A 24263-nucleotide genomic window follows, 5' to 3' on the forward strand; every position below is an offset into this window, starting at 1 on the left:
GCTGAAAAGGAATCAATAGCTGGAATGGTCACACAGGAAGACCAATTTGGTGAATAAAGGGCAATTTATTATTTGAGTAGACGGTTAACGAAATGTGAATGTAATTACTCTGCTGTTGAAAAATTGTGTCTAGCACTGTATTTCACATGTACAAAATTAAGGGCTTATTTACGGCCCGTAACCGTTTATTTAATTTCTAAGGTAAATTTAGTCAAATATATGTTCTCGCGCCCTATTTTACACCAAAGGGTAGGCCTTTGGACACTAGCTTTATCAGAGTTCGAAATACAATATATACCTCAAAAGGCAGTCAAAAATCAGGCTTTGACTAACTTCCTAGCCGATCATCCATGCCTTGACATGCCTGAAGAAATCGAATTAGAAATCAACTCGTTCGGACTAAAACCTTGGGTATTGTATTTCGATGGGTCAAAGACCTCTAAAGGTACAGGAGTAGGAGTAGCACTAATTAATCGTTTAGGGATTTGCTACAAATTCGCATTCACCTTAGACAGAATGTGCACCAACAATCAAGCCGAATACGAGGCCTTAATTGTAGGCCTAGAACTGATGATAGATATGGGAGTAAGAAACGTGATCGTTAAGGGCGATTCTCAATTGGTTATACATCAATTAATTGGTGATTTTAAATGCCAAAGTGATTCCATTATAAGTCAATATGAGATCGCCCAAGAATTATTAGAGGAATTCGATCAAGTAGAACTTCAATGCGTTAATAGGATATATAACGACGTGGCGAATGAGTTGGCCCAAATGGCTTCAGGGTACTCTAAAATCTTGGATTGAAAGTCTACTTGTGAATACGGAATCATATTGCCCATAACTCAAATAAGGGCGAGAAAAATTGAACTTCACTGTATACAAGATGAAGATGCAGTGGATTGACGAATAGAGATTAAAGGGTTCCTTCAAGAACCTAATGGAGGGATTAGTAGGAAAACAAAGTTATGTTCGCTGAATTACATACTAATAGACGAAGAGTTATTTAAGAAACGCCCCGATGGTGTATTACTAAAGTGTGTAAGTTTGCAAGAAGCCAAGACGATCATGGCTGAAGTGCACGAAGGGATATGTGGAGCTCATCAAGCTGGCCAAAGGATGAGATGGTTAATTATTAGGAGTGGATATTTTTGGCCAAAGATGGGAGAACTATGCGTTCAATATGCAAAAAGTTGTTTAGCATGCCAAAAGCATGGTCCAATACAAAGGGCGCCAGCGCGAGAGATGACACCTATTATTAAACCTTGGCCGTTCAAAGGTTGGGCGATAGATCTAATAGGGAAGATCTACCCTCCATCATCCAAGCAACATACTTTTGTTATAGTTGCAACCGACTATTTCACTAAATGGGTAGAAGCAGTACCTTTAAAAGAGATCACCCAGAAGAATGTTATAGAGTTTATCCGCGATCACATTATTTATAGGTTTGGAATTCCACAAACTTTAATGGTAGATCACGGAACATCTTTGAATGGAGATCAAGTAAACAAATTTTTGAGCGAGTATGGGGTTAAACTAGTAAACTCCACACCGTACTACGCTCAATCCAACGGACAAGCGAAATCTTCTAATAAGATTCTAAAAAATATCATCAGAAAGATGATAGAGGAAAACGCCAGAAATTGACACAAATGTTTGAATAAGGCTTTATGGGCTTATAGAACATCACCTCGGTCAAGTACCAAAGTTACTCCTTTCCAACTTGTTTATGGACAGAAGGCCGTTTTGCCTATGGAAATCAACGTGCAATCAATTCGAGTGTGCTTACAACATAAGTTGAATGATGATGAGTATGCCGAATCGCTAGTTCAAAATTTATTAAGTTTAGATGAATTGAAGTTGGACGTCTTGGATAGGTTGCAAGTTCAAAAGCAAAGAATGGCTAAATTTTATAATAAAAAAGTCATAGCCAAGTCGTTCAGCCTGGGTGAACTAGTTTGAAAGACGATACTCCCTTTGGATACCAAGGATCCAAAGTACGGGAAGTGGTCGCCCAACTGGGAAGGACCATACAAAATAAACAATGTATTGCCTAATGGAGCATACCACTTAGAAGATTTAGATGGCACCAAGCACGTAAGATTCATTAATGGCAAATATTTGAAAAAATATGTTCCTTCTTTATGGGAATACGAACAGATAAAAACATAACCAAACATTCTGGACGATCAAAAAACAATAAAGACAGAGCGAAATACATTCAAATAAAGTTCTTTATTACCAAACGTTCATTACAAGAATATAAAAGATACAAGTAATAGGCGTGTTACAAAATACAACTAAAGTAAGATGATCTCCCAGTCGATTACTGAGTAAGCTTCACACTGCCTTCCTAAATGCATCGCTACAGTGGTGGGATTGACGAGTGAGAGGGTGTACTGGCCTCACCACCTTCCTAAATGCATCGCTGCAATAACGAGCAAATAGGCTGAGAAACACTCTCAGCAGGCAAGCTGAGAAGCACTCTCAGCAAGCAAAATGGCCCATGAGCAGCCCAAAAATTGCCTTCCATCATTGACTCCTTGTGAAGAACAAAGAGACGATGGGAAGAATTTTGCAGGTAAAAATTTCGCTGCGGGCCAGAAAACATTTCCTATACCTCCCATACCAAAGGTGACATCAAAGTAAGTATAAGGCGGACGGACTAAACAGTCTATTTTTGGATCAGATTGATCGTCAGAATGCCAAGAAATGGCAGCAAATTGGTTTCGAATAAGAAAATGAGGAGATGAAGATAGAGGATGAAAAATGCGAAACATTTATAGAGGGGTGAAGATGAAGAGACAGAATATGAACTGCCACATTTCTGTCTAATAGACGGAATTAAATGGCCCTAAGTCTTGGGAACAGTAGTGGGAATATCAAAAGGGAATGGACAAAATTCTTAATGCAAAGCAGTTAGTTCAGCATTCTTGGCCAGCATAGTAAGGACCTCAGAGTAAATGACCTTCAACGTCGCTTTAAAGTCGGCAGAAAGATTGAGCGACGGAAGCGTCAGTGCTTGCTCTAACTTCGCACTCAAGCGCTCAAGTTCATCCTTGTGTCTGGCAGCACTAGCCCTTCCAATGTCCATGTCCATGAAGGACACGTACTCAAATACCAACTCCTTCAAGAACTTCAAGTCCTCTTCTGAAGAAGCAGCAGGACGATCAGATGGAGCAGGGCGAGGCATTTGAACCTGCCCCCAGGAAGCGAACAAATTCTGGATAGAACGCACAATCCTGTCAGCATCCTGCAAAGAAGATTGCCAACATTAAAAATATTCGCTACAACGAACAAGTTGGAAATAGGAATGGGGCAAAGAGAAAAACTACCTCATCGACAATCGTAGAAGATGGCGCACCCTCAGCCAAGCTGGCCACCAACGACTCATCCATTCGTGAGGACTTCCCCTTGTCCGACCGAGAAGATGTTGCCACAACGGGCGGACTCATGGGAGTATCTGCAAAGTTCAAAGAGCAACCAGTCAAAAACCAATAGCACGAGCAAAGGTAAGACATCAAAAACTGAATTACCTTCTGCTTCGATGATTGGGGGGTCGACGCCCTGGGAGGAAGGTGGCTCATTCATGGGTTGTGATGAAGAATCTGGGACTGAAGATGTATCTTTAAGCATGGTCCCATCATCAACCGGTTTGGATGAAGTAGCCTCAACAGAGGATGATGGAGCAGGAATTGGTAATGCCAAAGCCTTTGAAGGGGAAGCTGAGCTTTTCTGAAAAATCCAAAAGATCATCAGTACACAGAAAAATTTCAAATGGGGAAGAGCATACTTGTAAATAGACCAATTTAATTACCTTTCTCTTAACGATAAGAGGGACATCATCATCATCATCATCAACATCATCCTCCAGAATGGGAGACGCTGAGGCTGGCCGTTTGCGGCTTGGAGCACTCTTGGCCATAGTTGGCCTGGCAGGGAGAGAAGAAGATGGACGAGCAGATTGTTTAGTACGACGAGAAGGAGAGGGGTTCCGAATAGACAAAGGAGTGACCAAAACAGGAGGAGGAGAAGAAATACTCGGTTGGTCTAATGAATGAAAGGCACGATTGGCCTCAGTCGCAAATAATCTGCGCTTCACCGATGGCCAAAGTTGTTCGAAAAGAGGGTGAGTAGCATGACAAGGATTAAAAGGGGCTAATGAAAAATGGCTTGATAAATGGAGGTTGCGAGCGTTTGTAGCCTCTGCTTCCACCTTATTAATGGTATGAAAACGGTCGTTTAAGTTCTTCGAATAGCAAAGAGGAACAGGCCAAGTTTGGTCGAAACCAAGCTGCCGAGCAAAAAATTGGGGAGCATAAATTTCTACCCCAACTTTGGCATTGGTCCCAGTTAAGATATCGTGGAAAAGCTCCCTCCCAGTTAAGAACTGGATCCAAATGAGCAGAGAGGTGCTCGCGCTATCTAGAGTGGAAGGAGGATGTACATAGTTCGGAGTCAAAAAAGGAGGAAAAGAAAAGAAGGAGGAGATTGAATCTAAAGAATAAAAGAATGAAAAAATGTCCCTTCTGGACATACTTACAGGAGTTAAAGGCTCCATAGCTAGCCCGTAACAGCTAGCAGAACGACGAGAAATGGATGGAGCACCAAGCGATGGAAAATAGGATCTCAACCACAGTTGAGCGAACCAAAGAGGTCAACTGCCAGTAGGAGATGCACCATTCTTCAATTGAGCCTGAAGAAAAGCCATACCTCTATAAAGGGCAGCCAAAAACAAAGAACATAAATTCAAAGGCCTGCCACGCGCCAGTTCGTGCGCTATAGGTAGATAACTCAGAAAGGGCTTTATACTAGGCACGCACAACACATATTTACAAAGCCAAACTAAAAGGAAGGCCACTCGCTCAGCATGAGTAGGCTCAGCACTCGAATGATTGTGGAGTGTCTGCAGACTTGAATAAGAATCGGTATAGTTTTTACTGAACTGTGGGGCGCCACCAGAAACTAAGATGCCTGGGAAAAATGGTATCGCCCAAAGGTGGTAAATTTACTAGGGCCCCAACATCCCTTAACGTAATAGACATGGGGCCAAGAGGAAAAATAAAGGTGTTATACTCAGAGGACCAAAAGCTCAAAGCAATCGGAAAGAGCGCTGAATCAAAAGTAGGGGGGCGAATAGAGATTTCCAACAAATCAGAAATCCTAGCGCTATCAAAAAGTGCCTTAGTAGGACCATGACCCACAAGACGAGCATGCCACCTACGAAAAGCTACGTCAGATTTGGACCAAATGCGAATACCTCTTTCACGAAGTGGCCCCAGCGGCAAAGAATTTAGAAAAGGAGGGCCATGAGTGCAAGGAAACAGCTGACCCACCGCCGCCTGTTCAACTGCCTCCGCATTGTTGAAGAAAGGACCCAAGTAAAACTCATTACGTCCAACATCGGCGGGCGCGAGAAAACTTGGGGTTACGTATGGACGACTCAGAAGTTTCTAAAAGTCATCAAAATTAAAGGGTAATTGTTGACACATAAAAATTCAGCCCAAATCGAACAGCCCAGAGAGTAAAGCCCAATTGGAGGATCCCCAAATCAGATAGCCCAAAGAACGAAATCCAATTGAACGAATCAAGGTGAAGGCCCAAATAAGGGGCCCAATAGTGCGGTAACGCCATCGCCCAAGTTTGCAAGTCGCTCAGAATCTGAACGAATAGAGTGGCATACGGTCGCCCAGAGTCTCGCCCAAATCTTCAAGTCGCCCAAGGTATCAACAAACATAACGCATTATGATTATCAAGAAATGCAGTTATTGAGGCAGTTGCTAAAGTAACCTTATCACGTTCCACGACTCAAGGGGTTCAATCGAAAGCGGTTGAGCGATGCAAGATAATGGCAGCAGTTAAAAGGACAGTTTCATGACAAAATGGCCACTACAAAGAAAGTGGGTAGTTATAGGGCGATCAAGCAGTTTTTTAGAGCAGTTAATCACAAAGGGATCGCCTATGAAGTATAAAAGGGAGAAAGAACATAGAAGCAAGGGACCGAATCCAAAACTCTCGAACAGAGAATATGTAATTTTCATTTCTTTAGCTTTTAGACTGAAACACTTTCTTTTCTGTAACTCGTGTGCTTGCGCCCCTTGGAGGCACGTTGTTTTCCGTTTCCAATTGTAAAGTTCATCGCCAATAAAAAGAACACCCCTTTTTGGGACTTTGTCTCAAGAGGTTTCGTCCCTTACACAATCGTCTGATCCTCTTTAATTGTTAGCGAATTAACACGCGCGAAACACGTCGCACGGTTTCGTGTCCCATACATCATCCATGACAATGAGGTATCTCGTTCCTTTTAAACTTTTGTAAAGCATTTCAGCCAAATTTTCTTCCCCCATCTCCTTGATTGTTTGTCTATTATGGTTTCTTGTCGATGTCAAAATGTCAATCAATACATTTTTCTTCTTATATGTTTGAGAAACCACACACCAAGCACATATGTCGAAATGATGGACAATGGACGGATCATTGAACAATTTCTTTGCTATAGTCGTCTTACCAAGTCCAGGCATTCCAACAATGGAAATAATTTGTTGCTTTAGTGGTCCACTGACGAGTTGATCAGCAATTTTGGTTTTCTCATCCTTGAAACCCACAAAATCGTCTTCCAAATTGTTAAGTTCTTTAGCTTGAGGCTGTACTTGCTCACATGGATATTCTTCTTCTGGTATTCCAGCTTCAATACTACTGCTCTTCTTCCCTTTTTTTTTTTTTTAAAAAAACATTTACAGATATTCTTAACTGATTGGTATTGGATTTCCGTTACATAGACTCTACAAACATCAGACCTTAGCTAAATCCAAAAAACGTCCGAAGGATAAGTATATAGATCACGTGTAGGATTGCAGCTAGAAGTGAAAGGGCGGCACAATAGGCAACTTTAGCTAGCTGAACCAAAGTTTGAGTCAAAATCCTGATACCATGAATAATTATTAGTGTCAGTAAAATAATTATTCATGAGGATTGCATATTTATCGTCAATTCTACTAATATTATCTTAAATAAAAAACCTTGATTCAATAATCATATTTATCGTTAATTATACATACAGCTTTATAATGTGTTTTGAAATGCATAGAATGGAGCACAGAAGTCATATCGACCTTTCTAAAAATGGGTACTCGATTAAACATTACCGAAATGTTACCAAGTCTCATAAATTCTAATTTTGTGTTCCATTTTCTAGGCACTATTCAAGCCTTATTTCCTAAGCCAATTGTATACATATTTGGAATCATTTCAAGGGTCTCGTCCCATACTATGCAACAAACTTAATACCTTAAATTTCAAAAATCATCTTAATGTGTTAGAATAATAATTCAATAAAATAATAGACATGTCATAAATATAAATTAATCATACTAAAAGTGTTTACGTCCAAAATCGATTGAACCTAGAACACAACACTTACATGAAAAATGTGATGTTAAGTGATTCCTTAAGAATACCAACACTTATAGTTAAGAGAGAATTAAAAAGGAGAAGGAAACTATAATATTTTGCTCACAGTGTCTACTAGTGCGTACCACACACTCTTATGTTTTTATTATGGTTAGTTGAATCATTTAAATAAAATAGAACTGTATTTTACATTGTAAGCTTTTTCCTCATGGGATAGTTCTTGAGAGAATTGAGGAACCTTCGACATAATATATTAATATGAATTGGATTAAGATCACCAACTCATTAATCATAAATTTTTTTTTTTTTTTGTTATTTGTTTATTTAATCTTTTAAGATGTGTTAAGTCGAAACTCATGAATAATGACAATAGGTGCAAATTCTTCATTTGGGGTGTTGAAGTATGTTTGGTATGTTAAATCGAGTTCATATTATTAAAGTATATGCTAATACAATACTAAATTGAAATATGTTTTAAGATAATGTAAATCAGGGAGTGGGAAGTAAAGTGACTAGATAATATTTGATAAAAAGGATTATTGGGGTCGTTGTGACTAAGAAAAAGTGATTCAGACAATGAAAGCTGAATGTGGATATGAATTAAAGTACTAAACTGAAATATGTTTTTAAGAGAATGTAAATTAGGGAGTGGGAAGTAAAGTGACTAGATAATATTTGAAAAAAATGGCTATTGGGGTCCTTGTGACAAAGAAAAAGTGATTTAGACAATGAAGATTGGATGTTTAAAGTGCTAAATTTTTAATGACAAAACAACTCATAATAACTTTATCGAGAGAAAGATGAAATAATTCAACAAGCATTGATTGGAAGAAGAAGAAAAAGTAAGAACTCAAATTCAAATTTTTTTGTGGAGAACATGGCATACATCATTCTTTAACTGTTCCTATGTTACCTCAACAAAATGGCTTAGCAAAGAAGAAAAATAGGGCAGTCATAGAAACAACTAGAATTATATTGAAGACCATGCAATCGCCAAAAGAATTTTGTGCTGAAGCTGTACAATGTGCTGTGTATTCACTTAACCGATGCCCAACAAAAAGTGTATAAAATGTGACTACACAAGAACCTTGGAGCGGATTCAAGCCAAGTGTGTTGTATCTACGTGTTCTTTGGAGTATTGCATATTTTCACATTCCAAAAGGAAAGAGTAGCAAATTGGATGACAAGAGTGAAAAATACATTTGATTCTAGATTGAAAGGCTACAAACTCTACAACCCGAAGAATAAGACGGTGATCACTAGTATTTGATGAAGAAGGAATTTGAGATTGGCAAAATAAGAAAGAAGAAAATTATTATTTCTTTCCTTATGATGATACTAAAGAACAAGCTGGAGTGGTTTGCCTCTACTAACCCATCATCAACTCCACAGCAAGATATGGTCAAGATTCATCTTCAACATCCTCAAGTGAAGGGCCACAACGATATAGGAATTTTCATAAGAATTAATTCTTTTTTGTCTCTTTGCCAAGCATGCAATTTTAGTTTTTAATGATGTCATTCATGACAAGAAATGGAAGAAATCCATGGACGAAGAAATCAAAGCTATCAAAAAGAATGATACTTGAGAATTAACCTCACTTCCTGATGGTCTAAAAACTTTTGAAGTTAAATGGATTTTCAAAGAAAAGAAGAATGCAAGTTGTGAACTTGAGCAACACAAGGCAAGATTAGTGGTTAAAGACTATATAAATTATTGTGTTGGAATTTAAAAATAAGTAGTCCACTACTTTTTCTATAAAAAGTCTCACGCTATCTTAGTTGGATTCTTTTTATAGATATAATCAGAGTGATCAAAATATTGCTAGTACTTCGAAGACCACTTTTGTTCCTGTCACCAACAATCTAGGTATGTTACAAATCTTGAACCATAGAACAAGTGTATCAGAGGCCGACTCCATCATAGGACTAACTAATCCAAAAATAAATTTTTTTTATGATTGTTGAGTTTAATTGCTAGGGTGCACACTAGTTTGTTATTTTCTAAAATCTATGGCTAAGTTAAACTTGAAATCCATAATTATTTTATTAATTTAACTTGTGAAACAATTAGGATTAGTAATTTGCTGCTTTGGAAATTATTAAATCTTAGGAAGAATATTTATCTAGGTTAAATGCAATCGCGTGTGTCTGTATTATCTTGTTCATTGATTTCCCTGTTTTATAAAGCAGTTATTGAATTAAATCTTCACGCTTGTCTAGGATTGTTAGATAACTAGGATTAATTATATCGCTTGTTTCTAATTAATTAAAAGTAAGGAGAAATAGGAAATCGTTTCACATGGGAAAATATTTTCCACAATGAATGCTAAAATTATGATGATTATTTGTGGATCAATGACCGGTTACGAATTGCTAATGGTAAATGTTGACTTAGATCAAGGTTCGTTGTATTGATTTCATTTAATTCATTGAATTGCGTTGCTATTAGTTATTTTCATTGATAATTAATTGTTTCAAAACCAAACCCCCCCCCTTTTAGTTAATATTGCATAAAAAAATAAACTAAACACTCTTAGTGGGATCGACCCTTACTTCCACTGCTACATTAATTTTAAGAAGTATAAGTTTTAATTTTGAGTGCCTACGATAGCACGTACCAAATTTTAGTGCCGTTGTCGTGGAGTGATTTAGTTTATTTTTGTGTTTATTATTTGTTTCATTAGTTTTTGTTTTTTTTTAAATCTTTGTTTTTCATTTTTTTTTATACATAGCTTCCTTGATTGTTTATGCCCATAACTCAATCCTCTAACCGAAGTGATTTGCTGTACGACCCATAAATAGAAAGAAATTTATGCAGGTTAATGAGTAACTCTTGGTGGAATTTTGAAGATGAAATCGTGGTTGGACATCAAACCTTGAAGGAGCTTGCAGCTCCAAATTCGAATCAACAACCCCTCTGCATAACTTTTCCTACTTTAGATGCTACTACCACTTTTGAACTTAAATCTGGACTAATACATCTTTTGCCTACTTTTCATGGTCTTGCAAGTGAAGATCTCTACAAACATCTAAAGGAATTTCATGTGGTTTGGAAAAGGATGAAACACACTAGAGTAACTGAAAAGCAAATTAAATTGAGAGCCTTTCCATTCTCCTTGAAGGACTCAGCTAAGAACTGGCTCTACTACCTATCATCTGGAAGTGCCACAACATTGGCGGAGATGGAGATGTTGTTTTTAGAGAAATATTTTCCAACTTCAAGGATAGCAAACATCCGAAAAGAAATTTGTGGCGTAATGCGGGACAGTAGGAAATCCTTACATGAATATTGGGAGCGTTTCAAATGACTATGTTCGAGCTGTCCTCACCATCAAATTAGTAAGCAGCTCCTCATTCAATATTTTTATGAAGGTCTTCTACCCACAGATAGGAGTATGATTGATGCTGCAAGTGGAGGAGCTTTGGTCTACAAAACTCCCGAGGATGGGAGAAACTTGATTGCAAACATGGCAGCCAACTCTTAGCAATTTGGCACTAGACTCAACACCCATTTTAGACATGTTAATGAGGTAAATATTTTATCTATTGAACAACTTGTGAGTCAAACTTCTCATGTTCGTCAAATGGCTACAGGAATCATGCAAATAGCAAAGGCTTGTGGAATCTACTCGGTAGCAGGGCATCCAATTGAAATGTGCCCAACTCTTCAAGAAGATCCTAGTGAACAAGTTAATGCAATGGACGGCTTCCCTAGACAATAAACACTTATAACTCAGGATGGAAGGATCATCCTAACCTTAGCTATGGGAATCAACCAGTGAATCAACCAATGCCTCAAAATTGCCCAAACTTCTAGTAATACAGGCAGCCATAACCTCCTAGACAACTATAGGACCAAATTTCAAATTCAGTTATGCCTTTAGAATATATCATAAAGTCTCTTGCCACTAACACTTTGCAATTCCAAAAGGAGACGGGGGCAAGTATTAAAAGTTTGGGAAATCAGATGGGTCAAATGGCAACCTCAATCAGCATGCTAGAAACATGATGTTCAGGAAAATTACCCTCTTAAATAATGGTCCAAGAGAAAATGCATCTGCAATCACCCTGAGAAGTGGTAAAGATGTTGAGATTCCGATAAAAGTAGTCCCTACATCAATAGAGCAACAAAAGGAGAAAAATGTCACTGCAAACACGGATGTTCCCAATGACAATGACATATCTAAGCTTAAGTTTCCACCTCTTTTTGATTATAAATCGGTATCCCCTTTTCCTCAAGGTTTGGTAGGATATAGGGAAGATGAACGAAATCATGAGCTTTATGATTCTTTTGGTAGATGCAAGTTAAATATTCCAATTATAGATGTTATAAAACAAATACCTCGTTATGCTAAATTTTTGAAACATTTGTGCAAGAGTAAGAGGAAACGAAACTCAAAGGATGTGAAAAGGTAAACGTTGGGAATAATGTCTCTGCAATTATTCAAAGAAAACTCCCCATGAAGTGCACAAACCAAGGCATGTTTACTATCCCTTGTACGATAGGCGACGCTAACTTTGAAAATGCCATGATAGATTTAGGAGCTTCATTAATGTCATGCCATATTCTATATATGCTTTTTTGAAACTTGGACCTTGAATGAAACTGGTGTTGTGATATAACTGGCCGATAAATCTAACACCTATCCTAAGGGTTTGGTTGAGGATGTTCTTGTGAAACTTAATGATTTGATTTTTCATTTGCTAATTTTTATGTGCTTGATATGGGTAATAGTGATCAAACTACCCCCATTTTGTTAGGAAGACCATTATTAAAAACATCCAAAATGAAAATAGATGTACACAGTGGCACACTTACTATGGAATTTGATGAAAAAATTGATAAATTCAATATTTATGATTCCGTAAAATGCCCTAACAATGATAATCATGTTTACTCTATTAAAGTGATTGATAATTTAGAACAAGAAATGTTAGAACCTGATGAAAACAATTAGTGAAAATTGCCATTGATAAGCATATTGAGGAGGTCAATGAGGAATTACCCCAAAATACTGTCTTACAAGAAATCGTTGTAGCATTGAATGCTTCTCCAAAGTCACCAAAGTCAGTAAAAGTTTGCATATTATTTTGTCAATTTCTAATAAGAGACATTTCAATGCAGGTTTCCAAATGGAGGAGGTGAGAACATGGGGCCTTGGAAATCTAATTGATGCCGGTTGAGCAAGAAAGCAATAAATCTAGCCAAAGACAATAAATAAAGGAACTGCTTGGGAGACAACCCAAGGGAGCTCATTCTTTTATCTTTTTATTTTCATTTTTCGTTTTTGCATTCATATATTTGGAAAATTTTGTTTCCCTCTTTGCATTTCACTTTATATTGGGGACAACGTAAATTTTAAGTATGGAGGAAGAATTTAGGTTGTTTTTAAATTTTTAATGTAGGTCATGCTTGCATTACTTCTGAAAAGATAAGAAAATTATTTCGAGAAAAAATGAGAAAAAAGTTGTCATTTTACATGATTTTTGATTGTGTGTGCTATCTGCTAGATTCAATTGGGCTTTGATGAATTCATAACATGATTGAATGAATAATCTTCCAACTTAGAGTTAGTTTGTGTTGTTATTTTCTTTGAGGATGATAGTAGCTAAATTTTGTAGACAACAAGCCAGGGAGATTTTGGGCCTTTAAACTGACACATCTATTCCAATCTCACTATTTTCTTTCATGAATGATTTTCTTCCATGAATTTGCTTCTCTAGAACTTACCTTAATTCTCTTCGAGGCCATATTGATACGTGCATGCATGAACATGATTAAAACCATCTTTGTTACATAAGTTAACCACCTTAGCCAAATAACCTACCCGATAATTAATTTTTCCCTTTGTTGAACCCCTTTGAGCCTTATAGCCTTTTCTTTTGTAAACCCATATTACAAGCTTTAAATCTAAAAAAACAATGTCATTAGCTAGTGGAGTATTGTTCATCGTTTTGATTTATATGGGAGTGCGAAAGAAATAAGTGTGGGAGTATCTAAAATTTTAGTAAGATTATAATGATGGAATGAAACACGTTCTCAAATTAAAAAAAAAAAAAAAAAAAGAACAGAGAGAGAGAAGTGATGAAGTTATATTCCCGATTTTTCTTAACATAACAAGAAAAGGGATTGGGTTGTATGAAATAGATGCAAAGAAGCTATAATTGGGGAGATTTGATCTTAAATGTTTCACATATACATTTAAGCTGAGTTAATTCATCTTTACTCATCTAGTTTCAATGGCTTTTGAGTTACATATCCAAATATTTCCCACCTTAACCTTAAGCCACGTTACAACCCATGTAAAAAACCTTATGATTTGTGCAATGCATGTGATCTAATTGGAGGAAAATGAGAAGATATGCAAGTATATGGTAGATCATTTCCATTGTAATGAACTTGAGGGAAACACTTACCCATGAGAGTTGAGTGCTTATATCCCGTGAGGGTCTACATGTTTGGTTTACTCTATCTTTATATGACAATGCTTGCTAATTGATTATGAGTTGTGTGAGAATGTTCGGTCATGATATATTGTGCTTTGATGAGTTTGATTATTTTTTGTTGATGGTATTGCAACCTTAATATTTTTGTGAAAGTAAGCTTAAGTTTTACTCGAGGATGAGCAAAAGCCAAGTATGGGGGAATTTGATAAGACATGAAATCTCGTGTTTTACATCCATTAATACTTACACTTTTATGATTAATTGATGCCTAAATGTACTTAGTACCCTTGTATTTTAATTTAGGTTGCAACTGGATGGAAACCTTGAAAGTTGGGAGAAAAGAGCGAAAAGGGACCAAAATGGAAGCAAGTGAAAGTTTAGGGACCAAGTTCAAATAATCCATAGATGTGACAATTATGAAATGAAGATTCAAGAGTGTTGGAGGTCAATTCGATAAAGAAAAAAGTCAAAGAGGTGAAATATAATTGAAGTAATATCATGTATCAACTTTCAGGCGAAAAAGCGATGCTTGAGATTTTTAGTCTCTACTTGAGACCCATTTTTGGCACAGTAAATAACCATAACATCCTATTTCTATCAAAACTGTAGATCTTTAAGTTAGCTTCTCAATGCAACTCGAATCACCTCAATCGGACATCGGGAAAGAAAGTTATGACCAAAATACTAGAAGTTGTCCGGCGAGAAAACGATTAAACTATGCGGTCGTATAGTTCAAAATCAATACGGTCTCATAGTAATCTCTAGGGAACTTCAGAGCTAAAATTTATTGTTCTATACACTACAATCCTTATAACTATGCGGTCACATAGTTATATTTCAACACGTGATTTTTACTTTTCTAATTTGAATCAAATACTTATGGAAACAAATCTTGTACACAATATATAAGCCCCAGAACTTGTCCAAAACCTAGAGGACGCCCCCCCCCCCTTTCCAAATCACTCTTCTCTTTTTTTGTGCTCTAAAATTGAAGAGCTCTAGCTAATTTTTCTTACTTGATCAAAGGGGATGAAACCCTTGGAACAATTACCTGTGAGATCCACCTGGTTTTTTTTTTTTTTTTTTTTTTTATGTAAACTCTATTTTAAATTCTATTCAAGTAGAAATAGAATAAAAAAATAAAATCGATAAATTCTAAAAAACATAAAATTTGAAAAATAAAATATATCATTCTATAAAATTAAAACTAAAATCCTCAAAAAATAAATTATAAAACATTCTAGAAAAAAAATTTAAAAAACTATATATATTTCTGACTAATGATTATTTACACAAAATTTTTTGAAAAATATTTGAATGAACATAGACAAAAATATTTTAAATCCACGTTATTAATTATTTATTTTTATTTTCTACATTTTAAAATTGTTACGGTGCACACTAGTTAATTATTTTCTACAATCTATAGCTAAGTTAAACTTTAAATCTGTAATTGTTTGATTGATTTAACTTGTGAAGCAATTAGGATTAGTAATTTGATGCTTTGGAAATTATTTAATCTTAGGAAGAATATTTATCTAGGTTAAATGCAACCGCGTGTGTTTGTGTTATTTAGTTCATTGATTTCTCTAGTTCATAAAGTGGTTATTGAATTAAATCTTCGCGCTTGCTTGGGATTGTTTGATAACTAGGATTAATTAGATCACTTGTTTCTAATTAACTAAAACGAAGAAGAAATAGAAAATTGTTTCGCGAGGGAAATTATTTTCCACAATGAATGCTAAAATTATGATGATTATCTGCAGATCAATGATCGGTTATGAATTTTCAATTGTAGATGTTGACTTAGATCAAGGTTCGATATATTGATTTCATTTAATTCATTGAATTGCATTGCTATTAGTTATTTTTATTGATAATTAATTGTTTCAAAACCAAACCCCCCCTTTAGTTAATATTGCATAAAAAATAAACTAAACACTCTTCGTGGAGATCAACCCCTTACTTCCAATATTACATTAGTTTTAAAAAGTATAGGTTTTAATTTGGAGTGCCTACGACAGCACGCACCAAAGGATCTTGAAAATGGTGTTTTACGGGCTCGATCCACAACCACTATATTTACCTCGGTTGCTTTACAATCTCATCCATAGAGGACAAGATAACAGTGATGATTTGTAGCTACAGAGGCAAGGGAAAATTTAATGGAAGAAGACGCAAGAAGGAGACAAAAATTCACAAAGAAATCTCTTGGTTTTGGCTACCATAAAGGTGCCATTTTTCTCCACTTTCTCCCACACATTTCTCACCACTTTTCTCACACACAAAGGGCACCAGAAAATGGCCTAGGTTATAATCTTATAAATAGGCTAGGGTTAAGCTTTAAGTTGGACCAATAAGAAAGTTAAACGAGTCAAGATTCAAGTTATCCTAGGGAGAATACAGTTGAACCGGGTAGAGCTCATAAACTTGGTTGCTGGTATTTATTTCATTCATCATCCTAGGTCTATGAAATATATTATCCCACATTAATATCATAGCCTGGAATTTATTAAGTATCAAAAACCCGACAGAATTTGCAGCAAGTCAATTAGCGCCATGAACAGATGCACAGGCAGCTTCCCCAGCAGCTAAGAGTTCTATATTATATGATCAAAAGTAAAAATTTCAGCATGAATTTGTACCCCGCCATGGTGATTTGTGGGGATCCCACCCATGTTATAATGGACAGTAGGTAAAACAGGGAAGCAGTAGTTTCGGATATTCCAAGAAGTCTCTCCTTGAGAACCTCAGGAGGTAAGTGATTTAAGTGAAGATAGATATGATCTTTCTGGATCCTATTGAGAAACAAAAATAACCAGTTAAATGATGTATTAGTGGTAAAAATCAATCCTATGAACTCCGCTAGCTGCCGCATATTGTTCTCCAATAGATGGTTATTCATTTCTCTAAGCTACCAGCCATACACATATAACATTATTTCTGAATAAACCACCACCCAATATCATATATCATTCACCTATACACAATATAAAGGAGCACATTTAAGCTTACTCAAGGCAAATGCTAACTTAATAATTCATAAGATCTACTAATCATACTATGACAAGAATGATTTAACAAGATGGTGAATTCTGATATTATAACGAATAGAGATTTGAAACTTAGGGAAACCAGCACCATGTTCATGAGGTACTGCGACAAAGATTACGTGGAAGTAAATTTATTTTCTTTTCTTTGAAAAATCAAAATTATTTATTACAGGAAAGAATAAAAGCCTTAATAAAATATATTAAGAAGAGTGAAAGAAGTATCAAAAAGTCAATCCGAGTCCAAAAGAACTTTGAATTGATTGATTATTACAATTGAAAAGAAAGAAAATAAGACTCCTAGTTCACCAGGAAGGATTTCTTCATTTTGAATGCCCTCCACTATTTTCCCCTAAAACAACTCACCCTAGACGTGGAAGTGACTCTTCGAATACCAAAACTTAACACATTCAGATAAACAAAATTTTAAGGTACACAAAAGATTGTAAATGTAGTCATACTACACCACACCCTTCTTGGATCTCCATTGTCATAGATCTCGAGACGACGTCTCTTGATGCAAGATCCTTAGCTGTTGGGGCATACTGTTCCATGAATCTTTCGCCTTCACTATTCTTAAGAATACCACCTTCACCCCTAGACCCTGAACATGGAGAAACAAACATTGGAAATGAAAGCATCTGTTAATAAGTAAAGTTAGAGTTGTAGGTTTATATAGATCAAACCAAGATAGATAGGCACAGACCTTCAGTAATGAGACAGCCTGCACCACGTATACTAGTTGGATGAAATTGGACAAACTCCTGCAAAAAGAAAGTCGATATGCTATAGCAGAAAACACTAATAAAAAAGAGAGAGATTCATTTAATTGAATCAACCCATTATGTAAACATAATAAATAACAATAAAAATACATTTATATCGTCAACTAGTAAAGTTGACTCCGTCATTACATCTTCAAATCACTTTCCAGAGTTCGGTATTGTCTTCTTCCCTATTGTGTAACTATCATCACTTTCTAGCATTCGGTATTGTTTTCTCTCCTATTGTGTAACTATCTCTAAAAAAGAAAAAATATTACAACAAACATAGATGAGTTAGTGTACTTTAGCAACATCATAAAATACAAACTTGGACTTAAGGAATTTGATCCATTCATTGAATGCTTTCTGCCTTATAGGGTCGATCATGGAAGAGATTGGGGAACGTCCTCTCCACTAATTCATTCCTTTTGCCCCAATTGTGAAGGGAGAAATGATGTAATGTGATGGCAATCTCAGCCTCTTGCCGACCACTAGCTTTGACATTTCAATAGCACGCTTTGTACACTTTTGTCACCTTTAACACCCCTCCCACATAAAATAAAATCCTCCATCATGTTGGGCGTACTCTTCTCCTTCTTCATCCCCTCCGGTACTCTCTCTATCACATCGTCCACCATTCCATCTGTGTTGAATTCGTTACTTCCTCTGTCCCAGGTGCCATAAGATCTTCTATCAAATCCTTGATCTTAAGCACCATTACTCCTCTGTTTGTCGGACAGTTACCGACTTCATCACCATTGGGGCCATACGTTTCATCCTAGAAACCTACGATCTTTTTTCACGCCCCCTGTCCTTGGCATCATCTCATAATCTGTCACCTCGATGGTTAGTAGGTCATTACCATCGGAGCTATCCCCTACATATACCCTTCAACACTGGGACCTTTTCCTCCATAGTTGCAAAAATGATTCGAATGCAATGTCCAATGGCCATGATGAATCATCATACCCTATGAGACCTTCTCTTCCAGAGCCTCCACCACCCCTCCATCTTAAATATCCCTAGTCCCTCCGGTACTCGCACCGCCTATCTCTTCGCCATCCCCTTGTGGGCTTACTACATTACCTCGTATCGCTGTGACCTCATTAGTCTCCTAAATCGGCTCGTATGTTCTAACATCATGTCATAACTTCGTTACTTCACCTCTCATGTCCTGTCGCGATGCCCCTATCATCTCTTGCAGCGCTCCTATCTTTTCTCTGATAATCTTAGTTAGATTACAAACAAATCATCAAAATAATTACGCTGACTGGGTGCAAGAGATTCATGGGTAAAATCTCCAAATATGGGAAAAGGAGATCTCCTCTGTGACGGTGATTTTATTGACAAAATTGATCTCCTCGGTGAAGGTGATGGTTGATCCACTGGACGGTGTTCCAATTATAGTATTAAATGATGTGTTAATGAAATGTAGAATTAAATTACTTATTTCATTTAACCTATTATTTAATATCACATGAGCGCCACGTAAAATCGGGTCATAGTTTCAGTAGGACTAAATAGCATTACTCTTTCATAGGTCTCTCTCAAGATCACTATGGATCTCAATTGAACTATTTATTTCGATGGCGTGGAACTTTTACTTAAAAATTACCTTTCAACAACTTCACGAAAATAGTCAACTACGATTAGGCTGAATGAAGACTTGCATCCACATCTCTACCTTGATTTTGCAGATTGGATCCATTAAAAAAGAAAAATATAACCATATGATCTAATGTTTTGTCCGTGAAAATATTTGAATCTTGTTCTACTATCTTGGGATTTTACATATGTTGAGAAAAATAAGTTTATTAATTTTGTTGATTGGACTGGTGTAGGTGGGGTGAGCTGGAGAGTGGGGAGACCACAATAGCATTAACACCTGCACACCAACACAAGATGGATGATTTGAATGGCGAGGTGCGTATGCCGCAATCTAGCCATGAGAGGAACCCGATCGAGGTCTGTTTTGACCATTCCGATGTGGATTTCGCCTACAAGGTATGGTACAATTATTTCCACCTTTTTAAGAAATAAACATAACTTCCTTCTGAAGATTTTTTTACTAATTAGGCACAATGTGATGTTTTTATATTGTTATTTGTGGGTGGATCAGAATGCTGTAGAGAACAGTGCCGTGCTAGTTAGTGAGCCCGAGGAGAAGGAATGGGGACAAAAGCTAATGTACGTTCAAGATATTGACGGGATTGTGGTGAGGATGGGGAGCTTAATTTTTTAATTCTATTACAGGAGTTTAATTTTTTCTTCCGTCGCATTTATGTTCCTATCATTTCTTTATCGCTCATCTTCAAATTTTCATTAATTAACATATTTTATCCCTTTTAATGGTTTACGCTCAGATATTCTATTAGCTTGGTTTGAAATGGGAGACAATTTTTATGTTGTACTTTATATTGGTTGTTTTATAGTTAGATATAAAAATGAAATACGAAGGGCTGACATGAAGGGTTGATGTGAGATACCATATTGCTAAGTATTTTATAAATTATCTAAACATAAACTTATTTGGTTTGGTAAAAATTAAAATTTAATTAACTTTTACTATAAGTTTTGAGGGATACACAAGTTTTCAACCATATATTTCATCAAGTTTTATTAAAAATTTTGATTTTAATCTCTACCAAAAGAGTAAGAATTTGCGAAATTCGGAAAAGAAAAAAAGTAGAAGAAACCAATTGGGACAAAGACTAGATTGGATTCTGCAAAAGCTTTTGTTCGTTGTAGAAAGAAGATTAACAGGCTATTTGTTGCACATTTTATCAAAAATGAGAATGAGAATTCTTACCGTTGGACACATTTCTCATAGCAAAATGTGAGATGAGAGTCAAAGCATTTACGGCAAATGAGCCCTAGAAATGGCTATATTTTTTCTAAAATTGAGGAAAAATGTGCAACAAACAAGCTCTAAACCAACAAGGGGATGATGATCACCCCCACGCGCATTTTTGCAGTACGTAATATGCTACTACTTTATATGCGCTTATTTCTGGGATTCCAGACGATGTGCTTCAGTAAAAATTGTCTAACATTTGGCCAACACTTACTGTTTCAATGCAATACTTTATTTCAATTTACTTTCTGGTGTAGATCTCACATAAAATATTAAATAATATTATTAATGATCATTAGCTCCCATTATTTGATGTTAAAATTTTTGAAATAGTGTTTTTTGGAGAATATGTGATTGAAAAAGAAGGAAAAATTTTTAGTTTTACAAAGATCGTCCAAGTTAACGCGATATTTCAAATTTAGTTCAAGTATTTTTGCACTTTCTCAATTCTTAATTAGCAGTTAGTCGAGATTGCATAAAGTCAAATTTAAAGTTATTAAATTCACTCATTTGAACTTTTTTTATGACCAAAAAGTTTCGATTTCCATATTCAAGTAGGATTAATCAATATCCTTGAGCACGATTACCAAAAATATGAAGTTGAATTACAGGATGAAAATTGAAGTGAGGGACCAAGATGAACTTCCTCTAAATAAATCAAGGATCTAATTCCATTATATAATATAAATGTCCACTGGTTTATAAATTTTCATCATCCTTCTAAAATAACTCATCTGTCATGGATTCGTTACTTCCTTTGTCTCAGGTGCCATAAGATCCTCCATCAAATCCTTGATCTTATGCACCGTCACTCCTCTGTTTGTCGGACAATTACCGACTTCATCACCATTGGGGCCATACGTTTCATCCTAGAAACCTACGATCTTTTTTCACGCCCCCTGTCCTTGGCATCATCTCATAATCTGTCACCTCGATGGTTAGTAGGTCATTACCATCGGAGCTATCCCCTACATATACCCTTCAACACTGGGACCTTTTCCTCCATAGTTGCAAAAATGATTCGAATGCAATGTCCAATGGCCATGATGAATCATCATACCCTATGAGACCTTCTCTTCCAGAGCCTCCACCACCCCTCCATCTTAAATATCCCTAGTCCCTCCGGTACTCGCACCGCCTATCTCTTCGCCATCCCCTTGTGGGCTTACTACATTACCTCGTATCGCTGTGACCTCATTAGTCTCCTAAATCGGCTCGTATGTTCTAACATCATGTCATAACTCCATTACTTCACCTCTCATGTCCTATCGCAATGCCCCTATCATCTATTGTATCACTCCTAGATTTTCTCTGATAACCTTAGTTAGATTACAAACAAATCATCAAAATAATTACGCTGACTGGGTGCAAGAGATTCATGGGTAAAATCTCCAAATATGGGAAAAGGAGATCTCCTCTGTGACGGTGATTTTATTGACAAAATTGATCTCCTCGGTGAAGGTGATGGTTGATCCACTGGACGGTGTTCCAATTATAGTATTAAATGATGTGTTAATGAAATGTAGAATTAAATTACTTATTTCATTTAACCTATTATTTAATATCACATGAGCGCCACGTAAAATCGGGTCATAGTTTCAGTAGGACTAAATAGCATTACTTTTTCATAGGTCTCTCTCAAGATCACTATGGATCTCAATTGAACTATTTATTTCGATGATGTGGAACTTTTACTTAAAAATTACCTTTCAACAACTTCACGAACATAGTCAACTACAATCAGGCTGAATGAAGACTTGCATCCACATCTCTACCTTGATTTTGCAGATTGGATCCATTAAAAAAGAAAAATATAACCATATGATCTAATGTTTTGTCCGTGAAAATATTTGAATCTTGTTCTACTATCTTGGGATTTTACATATGTTGAGAAAAATAAGTTTATTAATTTTGTTGATTGGACTGGTGTAGGTGGGTTAACACCTGTGCACCAACACAAGATGGATGATTTGAATGGCGAGGTGCGTATGCCGCAATCTAGCCATGAGAGGAACCCGATCGAGGTCTGTTTTGACCATTCCGATGTGGATTTCGCCTACAAGGTATGGTACAATTATTTCCACCTTTTTAAGAAATAAACATAACTTCCTTCTGAAGATTTTTTTACTAATTAGGCACAATGTGATGTTTTTATATTGTTATTTGTGGGTGGATCAGAATGCTGTAGAGAACAGTGCCGTGCTAGTTAGTGAGCCCGAGGAGAAGGAATGGGGACAAAAGCTAATGTACGTTCAAGATATTGACGGGATTGTGGTGAGGATGGGGAGCTTAATTTTTTAATTCTATTACAGGAGTTTAATTTTTTCTTCCGTCGCATTTATGTTCCTATCATTTCTTTATCGCTCATCTTCAAATTTTCATTAATTAACATATTTTATCCCTTTTAATGGTTTACGCTCAGATATTCTATTAGCTTGGTTTGAAATGGGAGACAATTTTTATGTTGTACTTTATATTGGTTGTTTTATAGTTAGATATAAAAATGAAATACGAAGGGCTGACATGAAGGGTTGATGTGAGATACCATATTGCTAAGTATTTTATAAATTATCTAAACATAAACTTATTTGGTTTGGTAAAAATTAAAATTTAATTAACTTTTACTATAAGTTTTGAGGGATACACAAGTTTTCAACCATATATTTCATCAAGTTTTATTAAAAATTTTGATTTTAATCTCTACCAAAAGAGTAAGAATTTGCGAAATTCGGAAAAGAAAAAAAGTAGAAGAAACCAATTGGGACAAAGACTAGATTGGATTCTGCAAAAGCTTTTGTTCGTTGTAGAAAGAAGATTAACAGGCTATTTGTTGCACATTTTATCAAAAATGAGAATGAGAATTCTTACCGTTGGACACATTTCTCATAGCAAAATGTGAGATGAGAGTCAAAGCATTTACGGCAAATGAGCCCTAGAAATGGCTATATTTTTTCTAAAATTGAGGAAAAATGTGCAACAAACAAGCTCTAAACCAACAAGGGGATGATGATCACCCCCACGCGCATTTTTGCAGTACGTAATATGCTACTACTTTATATGCGCTTATTTCTGGGATTCCAGACGATGTGCTTCAGTAAAAATTGTCTAACATTTGGCCAACACTTACTGTTTCAATGCAATACTTTATTTCAATTTACTTTCTGGTGTAGATCTCACATAAAATATTAAATAATATTATTAATGATCATTAGCTCCCATTATTTGATGTTAAAATTTTTGAAATAGTGTTTTTTTGGAGAATATGTGATTGAAAAAGAAGGAAAAAATTTTAGTTTTACAAAGATCGTCCAAGTTAACGCGATATTTCAAATTTAGTTCAAGTATTTTTGCACTTTCTCAATTCTTAGTTAGCAGTTAGTCGAGATTGCATAAAGTCAAATTTAAAGTTATTAAATTCACTCATTTGAACTTTTTTTATGACCAAAAAGTTTCGATTTCCATATTCAAGTAGGATTAATCAATATCCTTGAGCACGATTACCAAAAATATGAAGTTGAATTACAGGATGAAAATTGAAGTGAGGGACCAAGATGAACTTCCTCTAAATAAATCAAGGATCTAATTCCATTATATAATATAAATGTCCACTGGTTTATAAATTTTCATCATCCTTCTAAAATAACTGTACATCCCTCGCGCTAATCTCAGGCAACTCCATATATCTCTCTCTAACTTTGCGTCCGAACTAATTTTTCAGGTATATCTATAGTCTCTA

General features: G+C 36.0%; 3 protein-coding genes across 3 annotated transcripts in view; 2 read left to right on the forward strand and 1 right to left on the reverse strand.

Moving 5' to 3' along the window:
- The window catches only part of LOC111408368 (putative late blight resistance protein homolog R1A-10), a 10249-nt gene extending 6851 nt beyond the window's left edge, over window positions 1–3398 (reverse strand). The window contains exon 1 of the mRNA XM_023038133.1: window positions 3336–3398. Coding sequence (XP_022893901.1) covers window positions 3336–3398 — 63 coding nt within the window. The remainder of the gene's footprint in view (window positions 1–3335) is intronic.
- A 14726-nt stretch (window positions 3399–18124) lies between these two features.
- LOC111408369 lies at window positions 18125–19915 on the forward strand. Its single transcript, XM_023038135.1, has 4 exons — window positions 18125–18129; window positions 18349–18519; window positions 19515–19677; window positions 19793–19915. The coding sequence occupies exons 1-4, from the start codon at window positions 18125–18127 to the stop codon at window positions 19913–19915; spliced, it is 462 nt and encodes a 153-aa protein (XP_022893903.1).
- A 2009-nt stretch (window positions 19916–21924) lies between these two features.
- On the forward strand, window positions 21925–22828 carry LOC111408370. The gene is made up of 3 exons (XM_023038136.1): window positions 21925–21988; window positions 22460–22590; window positions 22706–22828. The coding sequence occupies exons 1-3, from the start codon at window positions 21925–21927 to the stop codon at window positions 22826–22828; spliced, it is 318 nt and encodes a 105-aa protein (XP_022893904.1).
- The last annotated feature ends 1435 nt before the right edge of the window (window positions 22829–24263 follow it).

Source organism: Olea europaea, chromosome 13 (assembly GCF_002742605.1).
Source record: "Olea europaea var. sylvestris chromosome 13, O_europaea_v1, whole genome shotgun sequence".
Lineage (NCBI taxonomy): Eukaryota > Viridiplantae > Streptophyta > Magnoliopsida > Lamiales > Oleaceae > Olea > Olea europaea.